The sequence below is a fragment of the Alligator mississippiensis genome, chromosome 1 (genome assembly GCF_030867095.1).
Source record: "Alligator mississippiensis isolate rAllMis1 chromosome 1, rAllMis1, whole genome shotgun sequence".
Lineage (NCBI taxonomy): Eukaryota > Metazoa > Chordata > Crocodylia > Alligatoridae > Alligator > Alligator mississippiensis.
In genome coordinates, this window is record NC_081824.1 from 335,441,669 (window position 1) to 335,465,821 (window position 24,153).

The following is a 24,153-nucleotide window of genomic DNA, read 5'->3' on the forward strand; positions in this document are numbered from 1 at the left end:
CCTCTTCTGTACAGGCAGTTGTCCAGCTGTAAACCATATGCCTACAAAGCTCCTATTCCTTCAGCTTCCCAGATTGAATCAGCTGTCCCTCCTGGAACACAATCTTCTAATTTCAGGTGCAGGCAATCCTGGAAATGGTCAGGATATTTTTTCCTGTTCCCTGATGCTAGAAACTTATATTTAGAGGTTTGCTTTTGGGAATTCACTTGTAGGTAAAGTAGATATTGCTATAGAACAATGGCCAAGGGGAACACCAAGGGTTAATTGATTTCTAAAAGCCTGTTTACGACAAAGTTTCCTTCAAGGTCCACTGTGTCTGAGACAGGCAAGTAGGCACACAAGCTGGAAGTTGAAGACCTGTACCACACTGTTCCCTAACATGAACAGTGTACTCAAACAGGGATAAGGGACTCTGTAAGTCACAGTGCCAAACTGTAGAGCCCTTAGGATTTTCCAGTTTTGGTAGATGGACCTAACTGGGAGAAACTGGTAGAGAACCAAATTAGGATGTGTGCTTCTTATGGGTTTTTGAACGAAAGGAATATGTTGACAGGACAGAATGTGGGCAGTCTGGGGGACACAGAGAAACCAATCAATGATGCCTAGAGATGAAGAGTCATCAGGAGGGAGAAAAAATACAAAAGGAGGGATTTCAGAGCAGCAAAGGATCCCCCAAGAGGGGAACCTGAGGCCACCATGGAGAGGTCATACCACCAGCCCGTCTCACCCACCCCACAGTGGGGGTGGATTTTGGCCTCCAACCTGCTGACATCTGACATTCAAAAAAGAACCTCAGAGTGAAGCTTGCATACTGATCAGATGTACCGTGATTCTGTGACAGCTCTAGGACTGGTAAATATAGAATTGTTTGCATTATTCCTATCTGCTATCACTGGAAGTATCTACATGTGCATTTAAGCGCAACTAAACTTAATGCGTATTAAGCTAATGTACATTAAGTGATTTTTGGCAGGTGTCTACTCAAGCAGGCACTTGGCACTAATTTTCAGTGCCAAGTCCCTGAACCTCTGCCAAGTGGCTCTAGTGGCTGGGAAGACCCAGCACTAAAGTTAGTGCCGGGTTGAATCTATACATGCATTAATGCGTTTTAACTAATCACGCCTAAATTTGATAGCTGCATTTGCAGCTATAAAATTCAGGCATGATTAACCTAATTTTTTCATTTTTAATGCATATTAAGGGAATGCACATGTAGATGCATGCCCATAATGCACATTAAATTAGGCTAATGCGTACTGACATGTCTCATTTATGACAAACACTTTGTCGTGCCCACTGTGTATAAATAAAATTTGCCTATTATTGAATGGAGAGGTTGTGGTTGGCCTAAGGGTTTGGGTCCACCTGGAACAAGGTACCTGGGTCATAAATCCAGTGCCAACATTCCCCTGTGCATTGTACAAATATCATACACCCAGTATTTGTCCAAATATTTTAACATTTCCATTTTTGAAATCTTAATGACTACATTAGTAATTTAGTTCTAAATTAGTTCATGAGAGTCCTGGGAATTCTGTCTTTAGTGGGATGAGGGAAAAAGGAGCCCATTTAATGAGTTACATAGATGTCTACAATGGTTTATTTTCCCACAGTTTCTTCTATATCACAACCACAGTTCTTGCTTTTCCACATGACTGCCACTGTTACTGTAATTCAGAACTTTCCAAAACTTCAGTGACATTCCTTAGTGGGTCATTTGTATCAGAATCATGACAATACCCCGCCAACCAAATTCAAATGACAGCACCCAATCAAAAGCAACAGAAAAAAGCTTTCTGTTGATGCTATTTAAACCACCAAAAGCCTTATTGTTTAACAAAATAGGTTTAATTTTGTTTTTAGTTTTGTTTTCCCCTTGCTTGGCCAGCTCAAACACTGCTAAACAGAAAAATTAATGTGGAAAGAAAACAAACATAGGAAGTTTCAACTAAATAGGAAATTGCTTGGAGAAAACTGAGGAAATGAAAAGTATGTTGTAACAACATTTCAAGCCTTAATGCTTTTTACACACAGGCTCTTTTCTGGCACTGAAGAAAGATGTAATAGTACTCAGGGGTCTTTTTATTTTTCTCCAAAACCCTTGAACAGAAGCCTCATGAATATTTCCTTGCCTTTTTATAGGACCATATTTTAAGGGCATTGGCCAGAACGTTTCCCAGTATACAAACAAACAAATCTAATTCATCTTAGATAAAAGAAAAGTAGCATTTATTGGAAGTTTGCAATAGAGAGAGTATATATATATGTATATGTATATGACAAAAGCACATTTTGTAGAATAAAAATATTTCTATGCTGGGAGGCACAGACAGCATAGCTATGCTGATGAGGAAGAGGAAAAACATAAAATCATACTCAACAGAAATTAAGTGTAAACTAGGTATCAGTTTAAAAATGAGCAGAGAACATATATTTGAAATGTGGGCAGAGCCTACATTTCAAAAAGCTAAAAGGTGGCAGGGTGATTATATAGATTGCTTCAAGATACGGCTTCCAATTGAAAACACTGCAGGCACATCTACATGTGAAATTAAAGTGACACAATAAACTCTGGAGTAGTTTGTGCCGGAGACAACTACTGCTGGGCATAGCATCATCACATGTACTCACGACAGCAGCAGTTTGAGCTGGAGTGGAGCAAGCCCCCAGCTGGCTGGACTGACTGGGCACAATTTAAACCTCCGTCACTGTCTAAATGTTTGTCTCGGTGTAGTAAAGTACTCCACTGTAAAATAATAATGTCCCCAACAACATTATCCTATGGGGGAGTTAATTAGTTTACTATGCCCTGATACTGGCACACGTGTAGACTGTGATGCTTTACTGCGGAGCTAATTAGTCAATTCCACAGGAAAGTGCATGTGTAAATGCACCCTGTGTTTCCTACCCATACTCCTTATAATGTATTTTCATTACATGGTGGTCAACACCATGTTGCTGCCAAATCAGGACTAAACCAAAATCTCCAGAGTTAAAAACATATGAGGAGACACAGCTATCACTGAAAGGCCAAGACTCCATAGCTAGCGGCTGTAACAGAGGTGCCCGACCAGCACAAGTGGGCACAGGTAGCTGTTGTATGTGACACAGGAGTCCCTGGCACTCAGAAAAAGGAGGCTCCTGAATGGAGGCAGGAAGGTGTCAGGTGTTATTGCCGAGAGCCAGGTTAATCCTCCTCTGGTCCTGCAGCTGTCGCCAGGGCTTTGGAGCCTTGCCTTGCTCACCAGACAAAGCCGCAGCAGTTGGGGGTCCAGGAAAGGGTTAACCAGGCTCTTGGTGGTGACACCTCCTCTTCTATAATATATCCAATAAAGTATATTTTAAGGACTTGCCCATTTTATGGGTCTGTCTGCATGGCAAGATTCAGTGTGAACCTTGTTTATTCAAGCTAGGTACTTCTCTTCAGCATATATTAGCCTGGGCAGAGGATCACATTAAATTTGACTAGACTGCTTCTGATATTTATACTAGCTTGTGCATCTGCACAGCATTGCACTGCACCATGTAGCCTTGGTTTCTATTACAGAGCCTCCAAATTACCTAAAAGCTGGTACTTAAGGAGTTGATTCATAACTGATTAAAGTCAATGCGAGGGCTTCCTGCTGACTTTAAAGGGTTCTAGAAATGCTCTTTCTACATCAAGTGTCATTGAAGAGAAGTAAAGTTAACTTCAGACTTTTAGAATTTAAGTGGAGTTTAACACAATTCTTTAGAGATCAACTTGTGTCCTTTGGAGTTCATTTAAAAAAAAGGTATTTTAACATTTAGTATGTCACCCATAACAGGGTTTTTTAAAGAAAAACAGTTTTCAACTATTGATTCTTCCATTCAACAGAATTCAGATGCAAGGGTCAAAAGAAAAGGTATAAATACTTATTCAAGTTGTATAAAAAGGATTAAGTCCATAAATCTCATAAAATACATATAATACATAAGAGTGTATCTATGTGCACAGGTGAGAATGGCAAATTCTTTGTGCCTCTGTCACTAGAAGTATTATGTTTAAGGAAGCAAAAAAATACTACCTATTCTGTGGTTAAAATGCTCAGATGCAAAACATTAAACCTCAGAAGGTTATTATATAGTTTTATAAACAAGAAACTGACCTGATTTAACATGTGAACCAAAATATACACACAAAATGTAGAACATGAAGATTGTGCTATATTACTTATACATACATTAAGTGCATCTTTAATTACATAAAGTCCAGAATAAAATTGTGTCAGTAAGCTGAGGAGAGAAGAAATGTGATGCGTTTTCAAGATTTTCAGTGAATGGTGGGGGGGGGGTTTCAGTGTAGGATAACCAAAGCATAGAAAGGACTTATAAAACTTGCTTTTGGCTTTAGCTGGTCCTCCTCTTTTTCTTTTTTTTTTTTTTTGTCCCAAGGAAAAAAAGCCGTTTTATGCATTATTTTTTCAGGAGAGCAATATATGTATGTTATACATCTTGGACTGATCTTGCCACTATCACTGTGTAGGTCATCTCCTGGCAGCTTATATAGAGGTCTCACCTAAAATGAAAAATTGAAAACAAACATTAAAAAGTTTCTGCCCAGGGTTATTTATTCCATTTTTTATTTTATAATCATTTTCTACAGTTCCAAGTGCATCAGCCAAGGTCTGTATGTCCCTAGGGAAGGACAAACAGAATTCATTCTCCTCTGTCCTACTCAACTCAACTTCTAGGGACTCCACAGGACCTCTAATAGCAGCAGTAGCAGTAGGGATGGAGTGATATTTTAATTGTGCCCCTTTTCTGAACACAGGACTATGAAGGGTCCAGTCTCTGCTATCACAGGCAACTACATCAGGTAATAATTTTCACAAGCTGATGAAGCACCATCCTTTGAGTCTAGGCTGATTTCTTGTAGGTGCCCATGGTAAATGGAAAATTGCAAACACTTTGCATCACAGAAGCCTCTAGTCAAAACCACCATCATGTTTTCAAATAATGGGGTGAAGGGAGAGGGTGAGACTTGAATTGGGAATTCAATAAATGTGAATGTTTTGGGTGATTATTGCAAATTGATGGATGAACATAGCTTATTTGCCATAAAAAGAAAGATAGCATTTAATACAGGCTAACGGTTAACAAATATCCTTTACAAACCTAGAGAATAATATTAAGGCTGAAATGGTTAAAAAGCTTAAGTGAGTTTCCACTGAAAAGTTATGGTAATATGCTTATTACTTTGAGTGTCAGACCTGCTCCGAGCACTTTGAAAAAATCTCACCGAAATATTCTAATTCACTCTTGCATATATGCAGTGCTTACCAGGCACCAGGTACCATTATACATCTATGTATTGTTAACTTTTGTTTCATTTTTATGAAATTGGACTCTCTCTCTACACACACACACACACACACACACACACACATACACACATCCCCATATGGGAGAATGAGTATGCCTAGAGTGAGATCATTGCTGTGACCACAGACTATGTAGAAATAATTGAGATAACACGACTGCTAGTATTGTCTCTGCGATAGCATGGAATTCAGTAGGGGCTGAAATATCTACCTGAGAACCTGCGTAAATATTAGGACCCATGTTATGACTGTAATATAGACATGCCTTTAGTCTTCCACTCTAATTTTAGCAAACACATAGTATTTTCAGGGTACAACTACAACTTAAATAGTAAAGGTAAGTAATAAGGAGTTTCAATTAATACCTGCTGGGGGGGGGGGGGGGGGGGATTATTGGTCTTGAAAAAGCTGATGCGAGTAAAATGAAATCTGTACCCAGGTGCACCATATTTCACTATCTAAAACTCAAAGACTGTAACAGATCCTTTTCATTTAGTTATTCCTTCCATGCCTATGCCCATAAGTTTAGCTAATGTTTGCTATGGATGTCATACAAAGAGAACATATATATTTTAAACTTGTCATAAGAAAATAGAAACTTTTCTTTCAATATGTGTTTACCACGATTCTCAAATAGGAAATTCAAACTTACCACGTGGTTTAAAACAAAGTTGCTTATTCTTGTAAGCTCTGTAGCCAGCTACTGATCCAACAAGCAACAGCACAAATGCAGAAACAACAGGAGATGCGACTCCAGCTGCTAGTCCAGCATCTAATGACAGGAGGAATGTTTTACTTAGAAGCAAAAAAAAGAGTATTCTCATTTAAGAGTATATACATACCATGAATAAGTGTGTTTGCAAAGATCTGTGTGAAGAAAGTGTTGATACAACTTTTGAATTATCTACACAGCATGACACAAAATGTTTTAGGAGTATCCTTAAAAACGCTAGATTGCTGGTTTTGTGATGAAATTAAAAACTGTAAAATTATTTCTAGCAAGCAAATACCATCTTATAGCATTATGCTGAACATGCAAAAATTTGATAAAGGTGAAACATTTTGTTTACCCAAGATTATCCTAAATATAGCATAGGATAAAAAAAACATGTATTTACTATACCAGTGTTTCCTTCATGATTGTAATTCTGTTCCCTTTCTCCTGAAAGGGAGAAGAAAATGTTATTTATCAGAAACTTGTTGAGAACAGTCACCTCTTTTAGTTAGCTGAAGACAAAGGTGTCCTGCAACATATGATTAGAGTAGAGGACTGGAAATTGGGGATATATGGGTTCTAATTTTGATTACAAGTCCTCTCTGCCTTAATGTTTTAATAATACTAACTCATAAAAGGAGGAAAACATCCTTAGCTGTCTTCTAAAAATGCTCTGTATATTTCAGTTCATAGGCAGTTCCTCCTACAGGGTGTATGAAGGGGAAGTGGCCACAGCGCTGTTACATTGTAGCTTCATTTTACTGGCAGACAACCACACCACCGGGGGGGGGGGGGGGGGGAGACAATCTAAATCATTATTGGCCTCATGATTTTCCTCTTCATCCTGTGGAGAAGCTCTTTACTCTCTGAACAGACCCACAAAATTCAATGGCATGATGGGGCTGAAACTGAAAGATTTGAAGATTCTGCCTCAGCTCAATAGGGTGCTTATGGATGAGCTTAAACTGATTTATGGGGCCAGGCTAGAGAGAGCAACATCTTGTAATACTGCTGGTGGATACACTCATCATAATAAGACTAGTAGAATCCATTTCTATGTTAGGCAGTCGCATGCAGACTTAAGTCTAAAGCAAGCTCTGGGTATCATATATGAGAGCAGCTGCAAAATAACAATATAATTGGCACACAGTACCTGGTGGCCTTGGTGGCAGAGGCTTCCCATCATTGAGATCTAAGTCGCTGATATCACCTGTAAAATTAAAATATTATCTTTTTAAAAATTATTATTTTCTAAATTTGATTTAATCTCTTTATCCCCCTTCAGCTACCATATCCTGTATGTTCTTAGAGCCTTAAGAGAAGATTCTTTACCAGAATCTTCTTATACAGTGAGGGACCTCTTGTCCACAGAGCCCACTCTGTGTATAAAGTGGGTCAGCTGCTTTCACCATTCATTCATTCGTTAAAATCCATTTGAAAGCAAAAATGCCATGAATTCAGATAGTAAATCTTTGATCCTGCAATAGGAACATTTAGATTGTCATTAAGAGAATGGAGAAGAAAGCAAGGTGATTATCAGCATCATGCTATTCTAGCATTCGATACCTTGTAAATGGATAAATACTTGGTTGCACCAACATTTAGATATAGTGGGCAGGTCTACACAAGACATTATGTTGCTGTAACGATGGCAATGTAGCTTGTCGCTACGGTGATGTAGCGTCTAAAAATAACCATGCGCCACCAGGACTGCACAGTACCAGCAGGTACTTTAGCAAGTAATAAATAACTGTGCAGTACCAAATGCGCAGTCAGGGGCATGTGAGGATGTGACCAGTAACTAGATTCAGGTGTCAATGCCTCTATTTACTCTATACCTGTCTTGCAACATGCTAAAGTAGAACTTCAGTTCTTCCTTGTAGACAGACTAGCTGTAAATAATTACTAGCAAGTCAGTACCTCTCTGGTGAATGATTTAAATGTGAAGAATTCATTCTGTAAGAATTAAAAAGATTTATGGAGCTTAATGAACCTACTCCTTCCCCACCTCAATATTATGGAAAACTACTAAAGCCTTCTTATAAGAGTGCATAATATCTTCTGGAAAAAAGGGGGGATACAAAAATGGATACTTTAATAAGAAAAAATATATCTTTAGATTAGGATTATATCACACATCCTTTGCCTGATAACCTATTCATTCTTACAATTTCGAGTCATGAATTGAGTAAATTACTGTCCCAGAAGGCAGAGAATGCTTTCAATAGAAAAAAGGCCATGGCTTTCAATTGAAAAAAAAAGAATACATAACTACCAATTTAAAGGGGTGGCTTTCATTTTCCAAATCTTCAACAGTATCACAATGACTTCTTAGTTAATCAGGCTATATAGCGGATAACTGATATAACTGGTATCTCTCCTGTATGAGTAGAAATTGAATAGGCAGTTATGTTTTCCCTTCCACTATCATGCATTATAAATTCTACTTTTCACTGTCTTTCTAACTCTCTAATCCCTACAATTTTTGGAGCCCAACAAGCTTGGAAATATTTGGCTAATGTATTAAAGTTTCATCCTTTGTAACATTAGAAGATCTCTATTTGACCTCCAATCTCTTTTTGAAGTATGGATCCCACAAACTGATGTGGAGATAGAGAATGGGTAATGGGATTGTGCATGTAGAACGGCTTCTAGCTGGAACTCATATTAAGTCCTTTTCTGAGTTGTGTGATGAATCTGAACTTCAATAATAGTTGAATGGTGATGTGTGTGTGTGTGTGTGGTTGCATCAAGTACTAGATAAAAAAATCAGCTTGGATTTGAGGCTTTAGGTATAACAAATACTTAAGATACATGTTATTTTCCCTTGAAATCTGTTTCTCTTTCCTTTTCTGTGCCATCACCCTATGAATATATGATGTTACATAACAGACCTGATGCAGCCAATTTACGAATGAAGTGAAATAAAGACTTAGTTATCCATATGACAGCATCTCAGTGGAAATCAGCAATTCACAATATTCAACCATCAACAATTTATCTTAGACTTCCTCTCATACAAGAAAAGGTCATTTTTCATCTGCACTGAGCTCACTCTAAACTTAAAAAAATTCTAAATACTGTTAGTAGATACATGTTGAAGATCTAATGCATTGCAGGCAACGCTTGGTCACATGTTTTGGTCATGTCTTATTATCAATTCTTTTTGGAAAGAAACTATAACTAGAGTTAACATGACTTTGAACACAGCACTAATACCTTTGACAAATGTGTGTGTTCTCAGGTATATCCCTTAGGAATCCAAACCAAATCCTTCTGAGATTACACTCTGACAGCTTGTTTTATTAAAAACATGCAAGTTTATATTGCTGCATTGGAAAAGAAGGACATCTCCAAAGGTTGAAATCTGATATAATAAGATGGTACAGCTGGCATCCATGGAGAGAATCATGTCTAGCAGGTTTAACTAGGCCCAAAATGTTTGGTGCAATTTGGAAGGAATTGTTGGAATATTTTGGTCATTAGATTGTTGCTCATTGCACATTCCCCTTTTCTTCTTCTACCCCTTCTTCTTCCCTTCTCCTTTTTTTTCCTTTCTGTTCATTGCTTACTTTTTGGGACATCATAACCATATTTTTTTCTTTATTGATTTAAAAAAAATACCATGTAAAATCAGAAAAAGAATCCAGATCAACTGTGTATGTCAACCCAAACTATCTTAAAGTTTTAAGCACTTAGGGTTCCAAACTAGATCTGGAACAGTTATCAAAAAGAGATGACTGAATAAGTACACAGAATATATAATCTGACTACTGAATAAAAATCTGAGCTAAATGGGTTTTTTCCCTAATTTTTAAGAGGAAATATTCTTACCGGTGTTGCTATTGCTCCCTGGTCGTGGATGAGGATGTGGTTGGGGTTTTGGGTGGTTATCTGTTAAAAAAGTATTGTTAGAAGAAAAATTTCACATTCAATGAAAATGTATATCCCACACTACAATTTCCAAGAAAAAAATGTCCATTTCTTTAGTCAGCTCTTTGATTAATGAATATGCCAGAGAAGTGCATCAGGAAAAATGGTGTGATATAAGGATCATACAGGAAATGGTGATAATTAGCATCTATAATGTAAGAGATGTCATTCCAGTTCATTCCAGTCCAATGCCAAGTAGAATGGGAAAGAAAACAGCAATCTGGTTACATAGTATTCTATGACAATTTTATTGTGTTAGTCTTATTGTGATAATCCCCAATTTTCAGACTGAAAAAAGTAAAACAAAATCCACATTTTCTCATGATTAACATGAAACACCATTGTATATACACAGTGGCATTTCATTTAATCACCGAAAAATATGGATTTTGGGTTACTTTTTTTAATTAAAAAATTGGAGATTTTTTTTTTATCAGAGAAAACCAGGATCCCTGCTTATAAACAATAGGGGTGCATCCACACATACAAGCATGTGCGCTAGCAGCAGCTCAAATAGAAGCAGTGTCAATTGTGTCGGGATCCAGGGCAGCCAGCCAGCAGCTGTCCCTGACTCCCACCCGGGCAGATAAGGGTCCGGGGCCTTAGAAGGCCATTAGGCAGGTATTTGTGACGCTTGGAGTGGAATTAATTAGACGGACATTTATCGGTTGTAAAGCAAGATTATTTACTCACGCCGTCAAGGTGGTGAATAGCGGAGGTCAGAGATATTTGGTTAGTTACAGCTTAAGGTTCGTAGGTCGTATGTCGGTCTGTATAAGAGTTCGTCGGTCGGGCAGATAAATAGAGAAAAAAGTCGGTCCGGTAGGTCGTTGATTTATGTCTGATTAGGTCGAGACGGGGGAGACTGACAAGTGATTAATTGTCAGTTACTCTCACGCATACGTTCAGAGGTTTTTTAGGTGTGTGTGCGGAGGTCTCCCGTTCTTCACGGAAGTGAAGACGGGTTTTATTTGTGTAATAGCCAATTGCTTTTTGCCACGTCATAAATTTAATTAGAATCGCCAATTATTTAGCGGTCTTCACTAGGGTGTTATCTCACAGGGTTATTCCCTGTTTTTTTTGACCAGTTATAATGATTTATGTACAGCACAGAAGGCTAAGTTTCATTTTTAGTTAGTGTCACAGTTATAAATCTCTTTTTGACATGCGCTGCAAAAAAGCGGTTATTATCATTATTGTTAACCCTTAGTTAACCTAGTGCAGAAAAAAACTGTTTTGAATGGTTTTACTTGTTTGTGACATGGGCACTACTTAATTTGGTTGTGACAAATTGGAGCCAGGGATTTTTGCCTCAGTGCACGTGCCCAGACATGGACTATGGTGTGGGGCAAATTGTGCCACTTGGGGCAAAATAACCCTGCCTGGCTCCACCTGGACCTGCAGTCAGAGGGAGCTATAGCCTGGGGCCAGCACCTGTGCTGTCCCCAGCAGTATAAAAACCTGCCCTGTCCTGGCCCATCAGTACAAAAAGCTGCCCTGGCAAGTATCTCAGGACTACTCACTCTCAGGAGCTTCTGGGGCCCAGCCAATTGGTACCTGTGGACACTACCCCTTGTGCCAGATGGACTGCTGAAGCAGCCTTGAGAGTTCCCTTTACCCGCTGCAGCAGTCTGGCAGTGGGGGCTGCTGCCTGGCTGGGACCTGCTGCGCACCTGCCAGACCCGGATGAGGCACCTGCCCCTCTGGGCCAGCTGCCTGTGGGCTGTGACCACAAAGCTGGCCTTTGTGTGGCACTACTACCATGTGTACTCCTGCCCGGCCATCTGAGCAGCTGTCACCTGGAAGATGTTTGAACTGTAAAAGCATGTCTTCCACAAGGGTTACAGCCCCCCTACAGGGGTCAATTCCCCCCCCCAACAGGGGTTACAGCTCCCCCAGGGCTACAGCCCCCCAACAGGGTTTATAAGCCCCCAAAAGGGGCCACAGCCCTTCCACAGGGGGAATGCCCCCCCCACAGGGGCCACAGCCCCACCCACAGGGGCCAAATGGCCCCTGCAGGGGCTACTACGCCCCTTGCAGGGCCCACATGCCCCACTCCTACTTGCTCCCCCAGCCCCCCAGATTGCTGCCCTGCCTGGCCCTCTCCCTTGCTGACTCCTGCAGCACCCTGATGGCTGCCCCACCCAGCCCCACCCCCCTCTTGCTCACCCAGACCCCCCCAATGGCTGCCCTGCCCGGCCCCATCCCTCACTTGCACCCCCAGCCTCCCAATGGCTACCCCCCCACCCCAGCCTCCAGGACTTAGGAAAAATAAAAGCCTGTACTCACCGCAGTAGCAGGGGCTGTGGGTGTTCTGGGGCCTCCTGGCAGAGCCCCTCCCCATGCAGCATGGGGCAGCAGGGGGGCAGCAGGGCCTGAGCTGGGGCTGCTGCAGCTGTCACCCGGCCCTGTGCTTTGCGGTGGGGGGCAGTGACCCTGATGGCAGCTGCTACTGCCGGTGAGTGCTGGGGGGGCGTTGTTTGTTTGTTTTTTAATTGCTGGGATGCTGGGGCCCGGAGGGGCAGCAATGCAGGGGCTCGGGGGAGAGGCAGGGCATGGGGTTGGGTGGGGCAGCGATCCAGGGGGCTGGGGGAGTCGGCAGAGGTCCCCCCCAAGGTCCCTTTCCCACCCTCCAGCCCCCCCAGCCCCTACTTAATGGCACTGAAGCCCAGGTCCAGCTCCCTGTGGCTGGCATACTGCCTGTCCCGCATGGGCAGGCAGCGTGCTTCAGCACCAGGGTGAGGGCCAGCCATAGAGATGCTCTGGCTGCTACCAGAGTGTCTCTGTAGAGGACCCAGCCTCTAGTTGTCTCAGGCCCCACTTTTTTCCACTGCAGTTTTTTATCCAAGGATCTAATTCCCACAAGTACCTCTTGCAGCATCTCAAAGGGCTTTGAGATGCTGCAAACCACATGTGCAGGCTCATCTGGACATGCCCTAGGAGAATCTATGCTGGGAGGAGAGTGAGGTTACCGCGCGTGCGTGCGCACGCATACACACACAAAAATAAATTTAATACCTCCACTTTGAAGAAAGTAGCATGTATTACTTCCATGTAAGGACCTGTATTAGTTCCCCATTTGAAGTGGAATGGAACGCCCCAGCCCCTGCCACACAATACTGGAATACCACAGGGCTGATGGTACAAATAACACTGCCCCAGCCAGGCTATGAAGACCCAGGATTTTTACTTTATACATGTATTTGAACTAGTCTGTAAGTCATCATTATCTTCATCTGTACCCAGCCAGCCGCAACTGGCCCATTGCATGTACACTGTCTTAATTCCTTACAGAACCACGGAGTTAGTTTCTACTACAGGAGTGAGTTTCCAAATAAATCAAACTGTGGACTAAAATCTAAACTTTTCCTTTCTTGCTCAGAAAATTCCTTACCCAGAGGTATATTTCTGTTTTTTCCTTCATTGTAGAAAAGACACAGAGAGCCTAACATTTGGCTTAAAATAACTTTTCAGAATGGTATTTTAGGCCTCAATTCAGAAAAGAACTTAAACACATGTTTAATTTTGACCATGAGCTTAGCCTTTTGGAGCAAATAGGGATTTAAGCACATGTTTACATTCTTTGCTGAATCAGACTGCGAGCCACGTAATTACCAGGCTCCATGGATGGATCCAGGATTGCAGTGACGTGTGTGCAGCCACACCCCCTTCAGCTGCATGGTACATGCAAAGTGAAGACAGCTTATGGGAGAAGTGTCACATAGCTGAAAAGATTTTTTTTTAACACTTTATTAGAAAACCAGACTATAACAAAAGACTCAAAACGACCCCAAAAGGACTGTAGGTATAAGGCAGCCCTTTGCTGTGATCTTGGATGCCAGTGAGCTCTCAGAGTTCACCAGCATGTCAGTGCAGCCCCTCATGGCCTGTGAACTCCACGAGCTCACTGGCTAGTCTGCCTGGAGATCCTGCTTTCAGCTCCTAAGCCTGTTGCTGTTTCCTTTTTTCTTCCTTCCACCCCACCCACAATTAAGCATCAGTGGAAAGGGAGTAAGAGGAAGAGGTGTGCAGGCCCTGGACTCCATGAAAGCAGGAGCTAAGCATTGCTACTGCCACCACTGCTGCTCATCCCCTCCTTTCCCTACTGTTGAATGTGGTGGGGGGGCAGGGGGAGGGGAGGAAAGAACAAAAAGTAGCAAGCTACAGAGCTCCTTGAAAGTAGAGTATCTGCACAGACCCCATGGCAGTGAGCTCATAGAGCTCAGAGCACATGTAAAGCTGTGCTGACATGCTGATGAGGTCCTGGCAGTTCACTTCACATGTAGCACACAGTTAAAGGGGAGTGCAACTGCACCACTATATGCCTCTGGGTCTGCCTCTGCCAGCCTCTTACTAGGAAAGATTGTAATCCAGCCCAGAAGCCAATATGCTCACCAGGATCAAAAAGCAGAAAACTATGAACTCCCTAATCCAATTCTCTGATACTATAACTATACTTTAAATAAACTGGAGCTGGAACCGGAGCCCTGCTATGGATAAAGGAAAAATAATTAAGAACCATTGTTGATACGGCATATAACATTCAGAACTACTGTACCCTCTATGAACAACTGAGATAAACCCAGAATGTACAGAGAGCAGTGTATCAAATTAAGAGGTGGCATTTACTGGAGTGTTTCATTTATGAGTTAATGATCTAATTGAGAAATTAAGGCAACCAATCAATAAAATTAAACAATAAAAGTAATAACGTGCAGAACTAAAATAGGAAAAAGAATCACATAAAGGGGTCTAAAGAGACTGAAAATATAAGAATTGAAAACAATATGAGATTCAACACTGAAAAAATATAAACTAACGTATGAAGAAACAAAACCCAAGCACTGATATCAGGGGGGTGGGAGGACCTTAAAAAGATGACAGGTATAGGTATAGGAGAGACAGTATAAAAAGATTCAGTTTAGAAAAGACAACTATAAAGTCATCAGGACACAAAGTTAATAACCTCTCTCTCTAGCCTTGCTGTTACAAAGCACTAAAGCATGCTACTGTTCTGAAGTATACTCATGCTTAAAGTGAAATATTGTGTGTAAACACTTTGTCGAAGTGAAGATCCCATACCTAGATTACTTAAATGGTTTTCCAAATATCTTATTACTAGAATGATACAGACAAATCAAGTGGTGTTCAAAAAACAGCTAAAACAGAAAGAGAGGAGCGAAGGGACTGGTTTGTTAGAAACAAGCTACTGTACAGCTTGGCTAAGAGAGGACTAAGAGAACACACAACAGGTTATATATGTTATGGTATAAAATCTGCAAAAATGCCTTTGATTCAGGAACCCAATTCCATTGTCAAGTGCCAAGTAGGCAATTGAGGGTCTAAGAGCCAGATTTTTAAAAGGTGTTCAGGCATATAACTCCCACTGAAATAAATATCTTAAAAACCTAGACCTATATGCTGGTATCCTTCTAGAAAACAGGGCTTTATGGATGTCTTTTTTTTCCTTCCATCTTTCACTTCTATTACTCTAACAAATTTAAATGCAAGGAGGCAGTTATTTTTTGAAAAAAAGAAAGATAACAATCTAAAATGTTACAAAACCTTTAGAAAATACTTACGCCACCACCAACAGCATCTCCTAAATAAAGGTCATTAAAAGAAAGCAAAGCAGAGAATAAACAGCATACTCAATAGAAGGAGAAAAATGTATGTTTTAAACAGAAAATGTAAGGCTATTGTTTAAGAATAGAAAATCTGCTGGGCCAGGTCATCTGCAAGTGCATGAGCTTCATACAGAAATGTATTCAGCATTTTAAAGATTTTATTTCAACATCATTATAGGGAGGGAAGATTATTGACCACATTATACTCCAGTGCTTTGCTAGCAAAATTTCAAAACAGCCCTAACCTTACTGTGTGATGGGGATATGGAAATAAACAGCATACAATTTATAGTTCAAAGTATTTTTTCACAGTCGTGGAGGCTTACAGCATTTTATTTTCAAAATAAAAGCTTAGGTATCAAACTGTTTATCTGATGTCCAAAATATTCATCCACAAGCCAGGTGATGGATTCACTAATACTATGTTCACTAATACTATGTTGAATAAGGAGAAAGCACATTTTTAAAAAGGCTGTGCCATATCAGCTAGGTGAACATAACCACAAGGTGACACCTACAAGGACAAACTTCTTAAGTTGACCTGTAGTAGGTTTTGAATTGATCTTCAAACTAATTTTCCCATTAACTTGAAAATTCTCACAGTATCTAACCTATTAGGTGTAAATAGTTTACAAATTATGTATGGTGAATTTGGGGAAGTTATCTTATGTTCTTCATACAAAACAAAAATGTTCAGTCCCTGCTGTTAGTGTAATGTGTAGGCAACCATCAATCCTCTGGATCATGGTATACGTGTATGAGGTCTAGTCAGAAGCCTGATGAGCCCACTTGCACAGAGTCCTGAGACCATCAGAACAAGATCTTTGATGCATACACCTAACCAAGAATATGGAGGAATGGAGGCTGCCCAAAACCTACCATCCCCTTTTTAGACCATTGAGACAGAATCCAAAGTCCAGACTGAATCCAGATGTTCAGTGTCAAAATGGTTGGAGCTTCTGCCAGACAGCAACAGATAAGAACTGCTCCTGATTTGCTCAAGCCTCAGAGAGGGCACATTTCAGTTAGGGCCATCTCCCTTTATCCTTTCTCCAACCAAGGAGTACCTACAAGACAGTGGGAGCTAGGGATTTGGGGCACGCTATACCTGCATTACTTTGGACTCCTATGGCAAAAATTCCAGGGGGCACCATTGTACTGCTTAGCTTCTATGGCTGTGCATGCAGGACTGTACCTGCATAAGACAGATTTCTGAGGAGACCCAGGGGTGTGGGGAGAGGGGCATTCTCGTGCCCCTGCTGCAGTGAGCTTGCTCCTCAGCTGTAACCATCTATGCCCATGCTATGACAGCAGCAGTAGCTGCTGCCAGAGTGGAGAGATAAACCAGGTAAGACTCCCTATCCCCTTCCTAGCTCTCCAGTGGTCAGCACTTGGACCAGGGCACTGCAGGGTCTCCCTACACCTCTGAGTGCATAAACCTCAGAAAACGCTTGGGCCAGATACAGACATTACACTTTTAGTGATATAAGTGATCAGAAAATGGTCTATATCTATAACAGAGAGTGACAGCAGTGGAAAAGATGAACACACAAGTGGAATGGAGGACAGCAACAGTGACAGCAGCAGCAGCGGGACCTCCAGCAGAAGCTGGAGCAACAATGACGAAGAGACCCCGTGAACTGAGTACCTGACCCCGGAAGCAGGGCACGGGTAGATGTGAAGAGAGGGCTGGTCGGAGATACCAGATAGGACTGAGAGTATATTTTGTGTGTTTTGCGGACATTGTAATGGGTACAGGTGGCCAACGAGCCTTTGTACGGGTGCGCGGGAGTGTGGGTGCGGTTTTTCTATAATGGGATCGGTTTAGATATATATACAAACATATATATAGAGAGATAAATATATTTTTACAAAAAAAAAATTAAAAAATAACCATAACAGAACAGAAGTTCAGCACACAGACTGGTTTAAAAATGGCAGAACCTGGTTTAAGATTTGCTCTGCACAAAGGGCAAATGTATGTTCTGTTTGCTATTAATCTAAACTACTCCACTTACAGAAAACCATGTAACTTAGATCAAGTTAGTGGCTTAGGGTAGGTACAGACAAAAAAACTTTTGTTTTTATAGTAAAATGTCCAAAACCATGCAAATGTAACTACTTCTAGCCAGAAGTATATTTAATAGAGAAAAATATTTTTAAAACACTTGCTATGATTTCCTGGTTGCTGCAGTATGAAGGTACAGTTGAGGTTTGGTGTGATTTTTTATTAACAGTAAGTAATATTACAGATTTTTATAACTTGTTTCAAACATTTATCCTGCAGACTACAATTGCAGTGTAACAGCAAATAATTTTGGACTGTGTGGGTAGAAAATTGTTTGGCTATTTTGAGTAAGTATGCACAGTGGCTGGGGTGGCACAGGCACTACGGTGCATAGTTGACAGGCCAGAGATTTCAAGTTTGAAGCCATAGCAGAAGCACTTATGGCACAGACTGTCCCATTCTAGCACATCTGGAGATTTTGCTAAATACCTTGTCACAAGGACACGAAAAAGAAAAGGAAGAAAGAATGCGCTGAAATTCTGGGTGGGCTGGAATGGTGGGGCAGGTTATGAAATCTGAGGCCACATGCTGAATGGTGAGGATCAAATATTTAATAGCTGTCACTTTCATGGAGCATTTCAGTGAAGGAGACTAACATTCCATGGGGGAAAACTGGGTGCTAATAAACACTGTATCCCAATGCACAGGCATGGGGCCAGAACAAATTCTGTATATTGGATGTGCAAGTGGGATTCTATTCCACCTCGCCCAAATCTTTGAAAATCCATTAATGCATCTACTTCTGAAACAACCCCCACCTTACCTTTAAGACTGAGTCACACCTGCCTTTGAATGAACTGTTTATCAGAGACTCAGTCAGGGTGGAATGCAGTGGTGCTTAGGTGCCTAAGTCCACTTACGTACCTAATAGGTGGAATGCAATCTAACCCAGGAGTGCCAAATTAGCATTGTGTGGAATGCTTGCCCAAGGCATTTCCTGACTGCTGAGCATTTCATTCTTTAACCTTCTTTCAGTACAGCCATCATGTGCAGTTGTGGGTATGATCAGCAACCAAATAAAAAGCATTTTTTGAGAAAGAGAATGTGACAAAAAAAGTTACCACTTTAAACATTAGTTTGTTGCATCCAATCTCCTCCTGAAGTCTGGAGTTAAAACCCTCTAGTCCTCCCTTACTAGTCACAGCCATTCCTCTTCGTTAGCAAGGACAGCATAGAGCTGTTAAACACCTTGCTACTGCAGTGCAAGAAGGCAGAATGCCAGAACTGCATCTGATCACATTTTGTCTTAGTCACGTATTGTGCACACGTCTTTTTCCCTACACACATATTTGCAAGGACAGAGGCATAAGCCCTTGTCCATTTTTTTCTATTTGTATGTTCCTAGGGATTTTAAGATAGACATAAAATTACAAAGAGAATCGTTAGCGAATAAATATCTTAATTTTTGCCAGTCACTGCCTAAAGCTATGATGTATATATATGTATATTCACCTATATTTGAGATGTAAAATTGGTCTTAAATACTGCCTATGCTATATAATGTAATCAAGTTCTTCATTTCTGGTATATTACCTTCTTGCATTGCCTGAGTAGCAAAGTACTTAGCAATACAGCTGTCTGTGCTAATCATACCAGACCACAGCCACAACAAACCTGGAATCACTATCATGCTCCATTAGGCATCTTAATTTGATTACTTACCTGATGCTGGCCTTTTGGTAGGTGGTGCAGGTTTCTCAGTAGTCAGTTTCCCTATGAAAACACAGTGAGACACTAAAATCAATAAAGTGAAATGCTTCTTAACTAATTGAAAAAGGCACTTGTACATCAAGATAATAAACAAGACAAAGAAGCATAATTAAAACCAAAAATTAAGTGCTAAATTCTCAGGCCCAAGATGTTAAAAAGAGAGCCTAAATTTAAGCATATTTTGAAAAGGGCTTGTCTTTCAAAGTTGCTGAATACCCAGCATTTCACACTGGCTTTTACACATTTACTTTAATGCTTTTAGATATTTACATTAATAAAACTAATACATTCGTTTTAACACTATCCACCTTGTATTTCAGTTCCCATAAAAAATGTACTTAAGATTTAAAATTTAGCTCGAGCACAACAGATATCCAAAGATAGAAAATATGGTTAGTTTACAGGTTTACCAACCTGAATGATCAAGAGCATCAGACAAATCAAAGTCGCCTTGACCTGCCAAAAGGAAACAAACATTACAAAAAATTAATGTGTAAGTCAGATTTTATGCCAATTTTTGTTTCTTTTGTTTTACTTTCATGAGTGTGATTTACTGCCAGAACTCTATTGGCAAACATCAAGGCACAGACCTTTAGTGATAGAAAGTCGATCCAAACGGGTACATGACAGAGCAAGATGCATACAATCCTCAGCCTATTCCATTCTGTAATACATCCAGGGTTTCATATGGCATTTTTGATTGAAAGGTCTCAAAGTGTATTTAAAAGGTCATTTTGTAAAATAGGAAACTGAGGCACAGGGGAAACATACTGCCCAAGATCATCCAGCTATTCTGTATATTCCCAGTGATTTGAAACCATGTCTCCCAAGCAGAGATAATCATAGCAGGGTGCGGGGCCCAGGGCAAATCAGCCTGCACAGGTCCTAGATGCAGCAGCCGGGGAGCGAGGAGGGAGGGGCAAGCAGCCAGACGCAAAGCTGGCTTGGGTCCCCCAAGGCGCGGGACCCAGGACAATTGCCCTGATTGCTGCCCTCCCCCCCCCCCCCCCCCCGGGACGGCCCTGCTCCCAAGTCTCAGTTCAGTACTTTTTCTATTCACAAGGCTGTGTAGGCTCCCTTAATAATAAGCAGTAGAATAGCAGCACATGGCTATAGCACAAAATTCATCAAAATTCTTCAAAGTCTTAACTGAAGACTCTGAGATACCTGAATGAGAAGTATCACCTATGGTATGAAGGAAAAGTAGGTCACAAAACAAGATCATCCAGTTAACATAATCTTTTTTAATTGTCCCAGTACCTTGGAATATTGCATCCCTAATTATCTCCTTCCCCTCCCTTGGGAACTTATCCAACACCATTGTATTACCATATTTTCCTCACCTTTCCTCCCAAAAACAGCTGCTGCTGATTGGGGTACACATTTTAAGTGGGAAAATATGGCAATAGCTATTTCTGCAGGCAGAAAAAAAGTAATGCTTCACAGGGATCTCCACAAGGAGCACACTGGGCTCTCCAGTTGTGACCGCTCAGCACTTATTGCCACATAACAGTATTTTCAAGGAAAGCTCTTTTTTATTCCCCTTCATTCTGCTTTTTAGAAACAAGGTGTGTATCTTTTCTTAGGTCATATTGTATGCTAGCAGGGCTGGTCCCAGGGTAATTGGCACCCTAGGTGAACTGTGTACCTCATCGCCCCCACCACTTCCAATATAGAAGAACATAAGAAGTCCAGAGTGAACTTTTACATGTACTTATTTGATATTCAAAATGAACCATAAAACAATAAAAACATTTTTTTTTGTTAATTGTTTCACGCTTTTCGTTAACCCTAGCATAAGTCCGCTTGAGAGTTGAAAAAGTAGGAGTTGCGATTCTAGTGATCTTTCCTCTGACCTCTTTTCAGAGGTCTTTCTCCCCTTACCAAACCAAAGGTCTTAGACCAAGGTGAACTCATAGCCAGCCAGGGCTGTTATTTAGAATGATGTTCCTGTTATTTTGTTCTGCATATAATTTTGGTGCCCCCCAAATTTTAGCCCCCAGGTGACTGCCTAGTTTGCCTAATGGTTGGACCAGCCCTGTATACTAGACAATATGGCAGTTGACAAAGACTCACAGTAACTTTTATTATTATTGGGTTGGGTCCTTGAACACAACAAGATTTTTCAGAAAGTGAAGAGAAGGGGCTACCAATATTTTAACAAAAAGCCTCCACAGGAGCACTCCCCTCGGTCTGTAGTGATTTGAAAGAGTTGCAGGACAACCAGAAGGAGCAAAGGATGTTATCATCCATAACAGATCCTGCTTTGAACCCAATATAGAGAAAATTGATCTGGATTCCCTTCCCAGAATTTTTTCACTATTGAGATTTTAAGCTTGACAATCCTTATGATTTTTCCTTTGTAAATTTTCTCTTTACTCCTTCATTAGTTCTCACTATGTTTCTATCATCCTGGATGAAGTGAATAGAGCTCAGCTGATCTGACATCGGAGTGAGTCAGCAGAAACTCTGTTGCCCTTTGCAAAAAGTTGTTGGCTTAGCTGGCTGCTTTGTGACAGGTTTTAACAAGTAAGAAGTAACTACTAATACAAAGAACAGCTACCAAAGGATCAAAGACAGCTTTATACTAGAGAAAGGCAACATTTCTCTTATGAATTAAGACTTTAAGAATATACTTCTATATCACATTCAGTTTACTTCAACTTTAGTGGAAAAGGAAGAGAGACACAAAAGAGGAAAAAGAACTGAAACTGATTAACGAAGCCAAACGGAATGACAGGATTGTACAGGAGCTTTAGCCAAAGAGGACCAACCCACAAAAGAGACAGTAATCTGGAGCAGCAACCAGGATCTATCCACCTACCGTTATCTCAATAGATTTTATAATGCGATTTGAGTAAATGAGATGCAAATGAGAATAAAGATGGAGTAATATGAAATCAAGAGAGAAAAAAAAAACACAGAAATAATGAGCAGACAAGGAAAAAAATCCTGAAAACCATCTGCAGGAAATGTACAAACTAAATTTTGACCCTATGCCAAGTGTTACGAAGTATACCCAGAAAGAAAGAGAAGAGGGGCTTGGGGTTCCTTAACAGTTACTCTAATGGTGGGAGCCAGGCTCAGTGGCTTAAAGGAGGGATAAAAGTTCTGGGCAGCCTTCACTCCTCAAAAAAATACCCCCAAAAACCCAACTCCTGCCTAGACATATGCATCAAAGGCCCAGGTGACCTCTCATGCATACACCATGATCCGAAAGGATCAATGCTTGCCAAATTCTAATGGAGAACGACAGGTCAAAAATTAAAAAGATAGATGGGATGGCACACATTATCCTGACATACAGATGGCTGAGGATATCATATTAAAAATATCCAGCTAGTCAAAAGACTGTTAAGAATTCCACCCTGCTTATATATGCCAAATAATTATGCATACAGGCAAATTTAATGGTGCAGAATTGACTTCTGTTTTCATGCCAAATATCTTAAAAAAAGCAATTGTGAGGATAACAGGTGACTTAATTTTTGAGACTGGATCTGAAACACTTGCAAAATTGCTGGTTCACAAATGAGCAAAAAAATCCTTAGAGGCTCAGCTGAAAATTCAGCTCAATATGCTATGCAATTACTTTAGGGAATTCAGATGAAAATAAATCCAGATGATCTTCTAAGTGAAAAGACTGAAAAACATGTTTGTCTACATTATAAAAACGTTAATATGCTCTTTTATTCTTTTTTTTTTTTTTACCAGCCCCCATTATGAGAATAACTAGAAGTAACAGGAAGAAACTGGAAAAAGGAAACAGTTATAACTAAAAAAATCAGTAAATCAGGGATCCTGGTTTTCGCTGATAAAAAAATCCCCAATTTTCAGGTTAAAAAACTAATCTAAAATCCACATTTTTCCATGATTAAAATGAATTGCCACTAATATAGAGACATATGTATAGTGGTGTTTCATTTTGATCATGGAGAAATCTGGATTTGGAGTTACTGTTTTTAAAATTGGGGATTTTTTTTTTAATCAGAGAAAACCAGGATCCCTGGTTATGAATGTTTTAATCTTGCTCATGTAACTAGACTTCACTAACATCTCAGAGAATTTAAACCAGTTATTCATGCTTCATTCTTCCAGAACCACCAGGGCTGGTACCACCAGCGTGAGGGCATGAAACCAAGGCCCAATGCTTTATAATCTTATTTTTCTGCATCACTTCCAAAATGTTTTTAGCAAACATTTGTGCTTTAAACATAGCAAGTTGACTGTGATTGTGACTCACTGTGGGTGGATCAGTCATATCCTAAAGAGAATTATTGAGGCTGAGAGGATGTTTACAAACTGCCGCCTGACAGTATTCAGTAGACCTTGTCTACAAAATAAGAAGGGTCTGTAATACAGCTATGTAGCCAAATCTTTCTTAGGGAGGCACAATTTTTATCACCAAAGGAGTTTGAACACTATGTATTATACTAATTCCCCAAACAGTAAAAGGCAGCAAGAAAGGGATTTTTTCCCCTATACAGCTGTGCTGATTCCCCCTTATATTTCTAACCAACAGAGCTATATATATATGGCTGTGCCAGTATACCAGCTTTAAATGTAACCTCTACACCAAAATCATTAGTTCTAGACCGGGGTGGGCAAAATGCAGCCCATAGGCTGGATGCGACTCACCGGGACATTTTATCTGGTTCACGGGGCCCCTAAAAAATTTAGATAATTAATATTTATCTGCCCCTGGCTGCCTGTCCTGTGGCCCTAGATGGCTTGCCAAAACTCAGTAAGCAATCTTCC

The 24,153-nt window shown here is 40.5% G+C and overlaps 1 protein-coding gene across 1 annotated transcript in view; it reads right to left on the reverse strand.

The window, feature by feature from the left end:
* Positions 1-2,207: 2,207 nt before the first annotated feature.
* The window catches only part of LOC102566297 (glycoprotein Xg), a 33,813-nt gene continuing 11,867 nt past the window's right edge, over positions 2,208-24,153 (reverse strand). The window contains exons 2-8 of the mRNA XM_006265227.4: positions 19,810-19,851; positions 19,348-19,398; positions 9,892-9,951; positions 7,211-7,267; positions 6,466-6,504; positions 5,995-6,114; positions 2,208-4,537 (exon numbers count right to left, since the gene is read on the reverse strand). Coding sequence (XP_006265289.1) covers positions 4,521-4,537; positions 5,995-6,114; positions 6,466-6,504; positions 7,211-7,267; positions 9,892-9,951; positions 19,348-19,398; positions 19,810-19,851 — 386 coding nt within the window. The 3' untranslated portion in view covers positions 2,208-4,520. The remainder of the gene's footprint in view (positions 4,538-5,994; positions 6,115-6,465; positions 6,505-7,210; positions 7,268-9,891; positions 9,952-19,347; positions 19,399-19,809; positions 19,852-24,153) is intronic.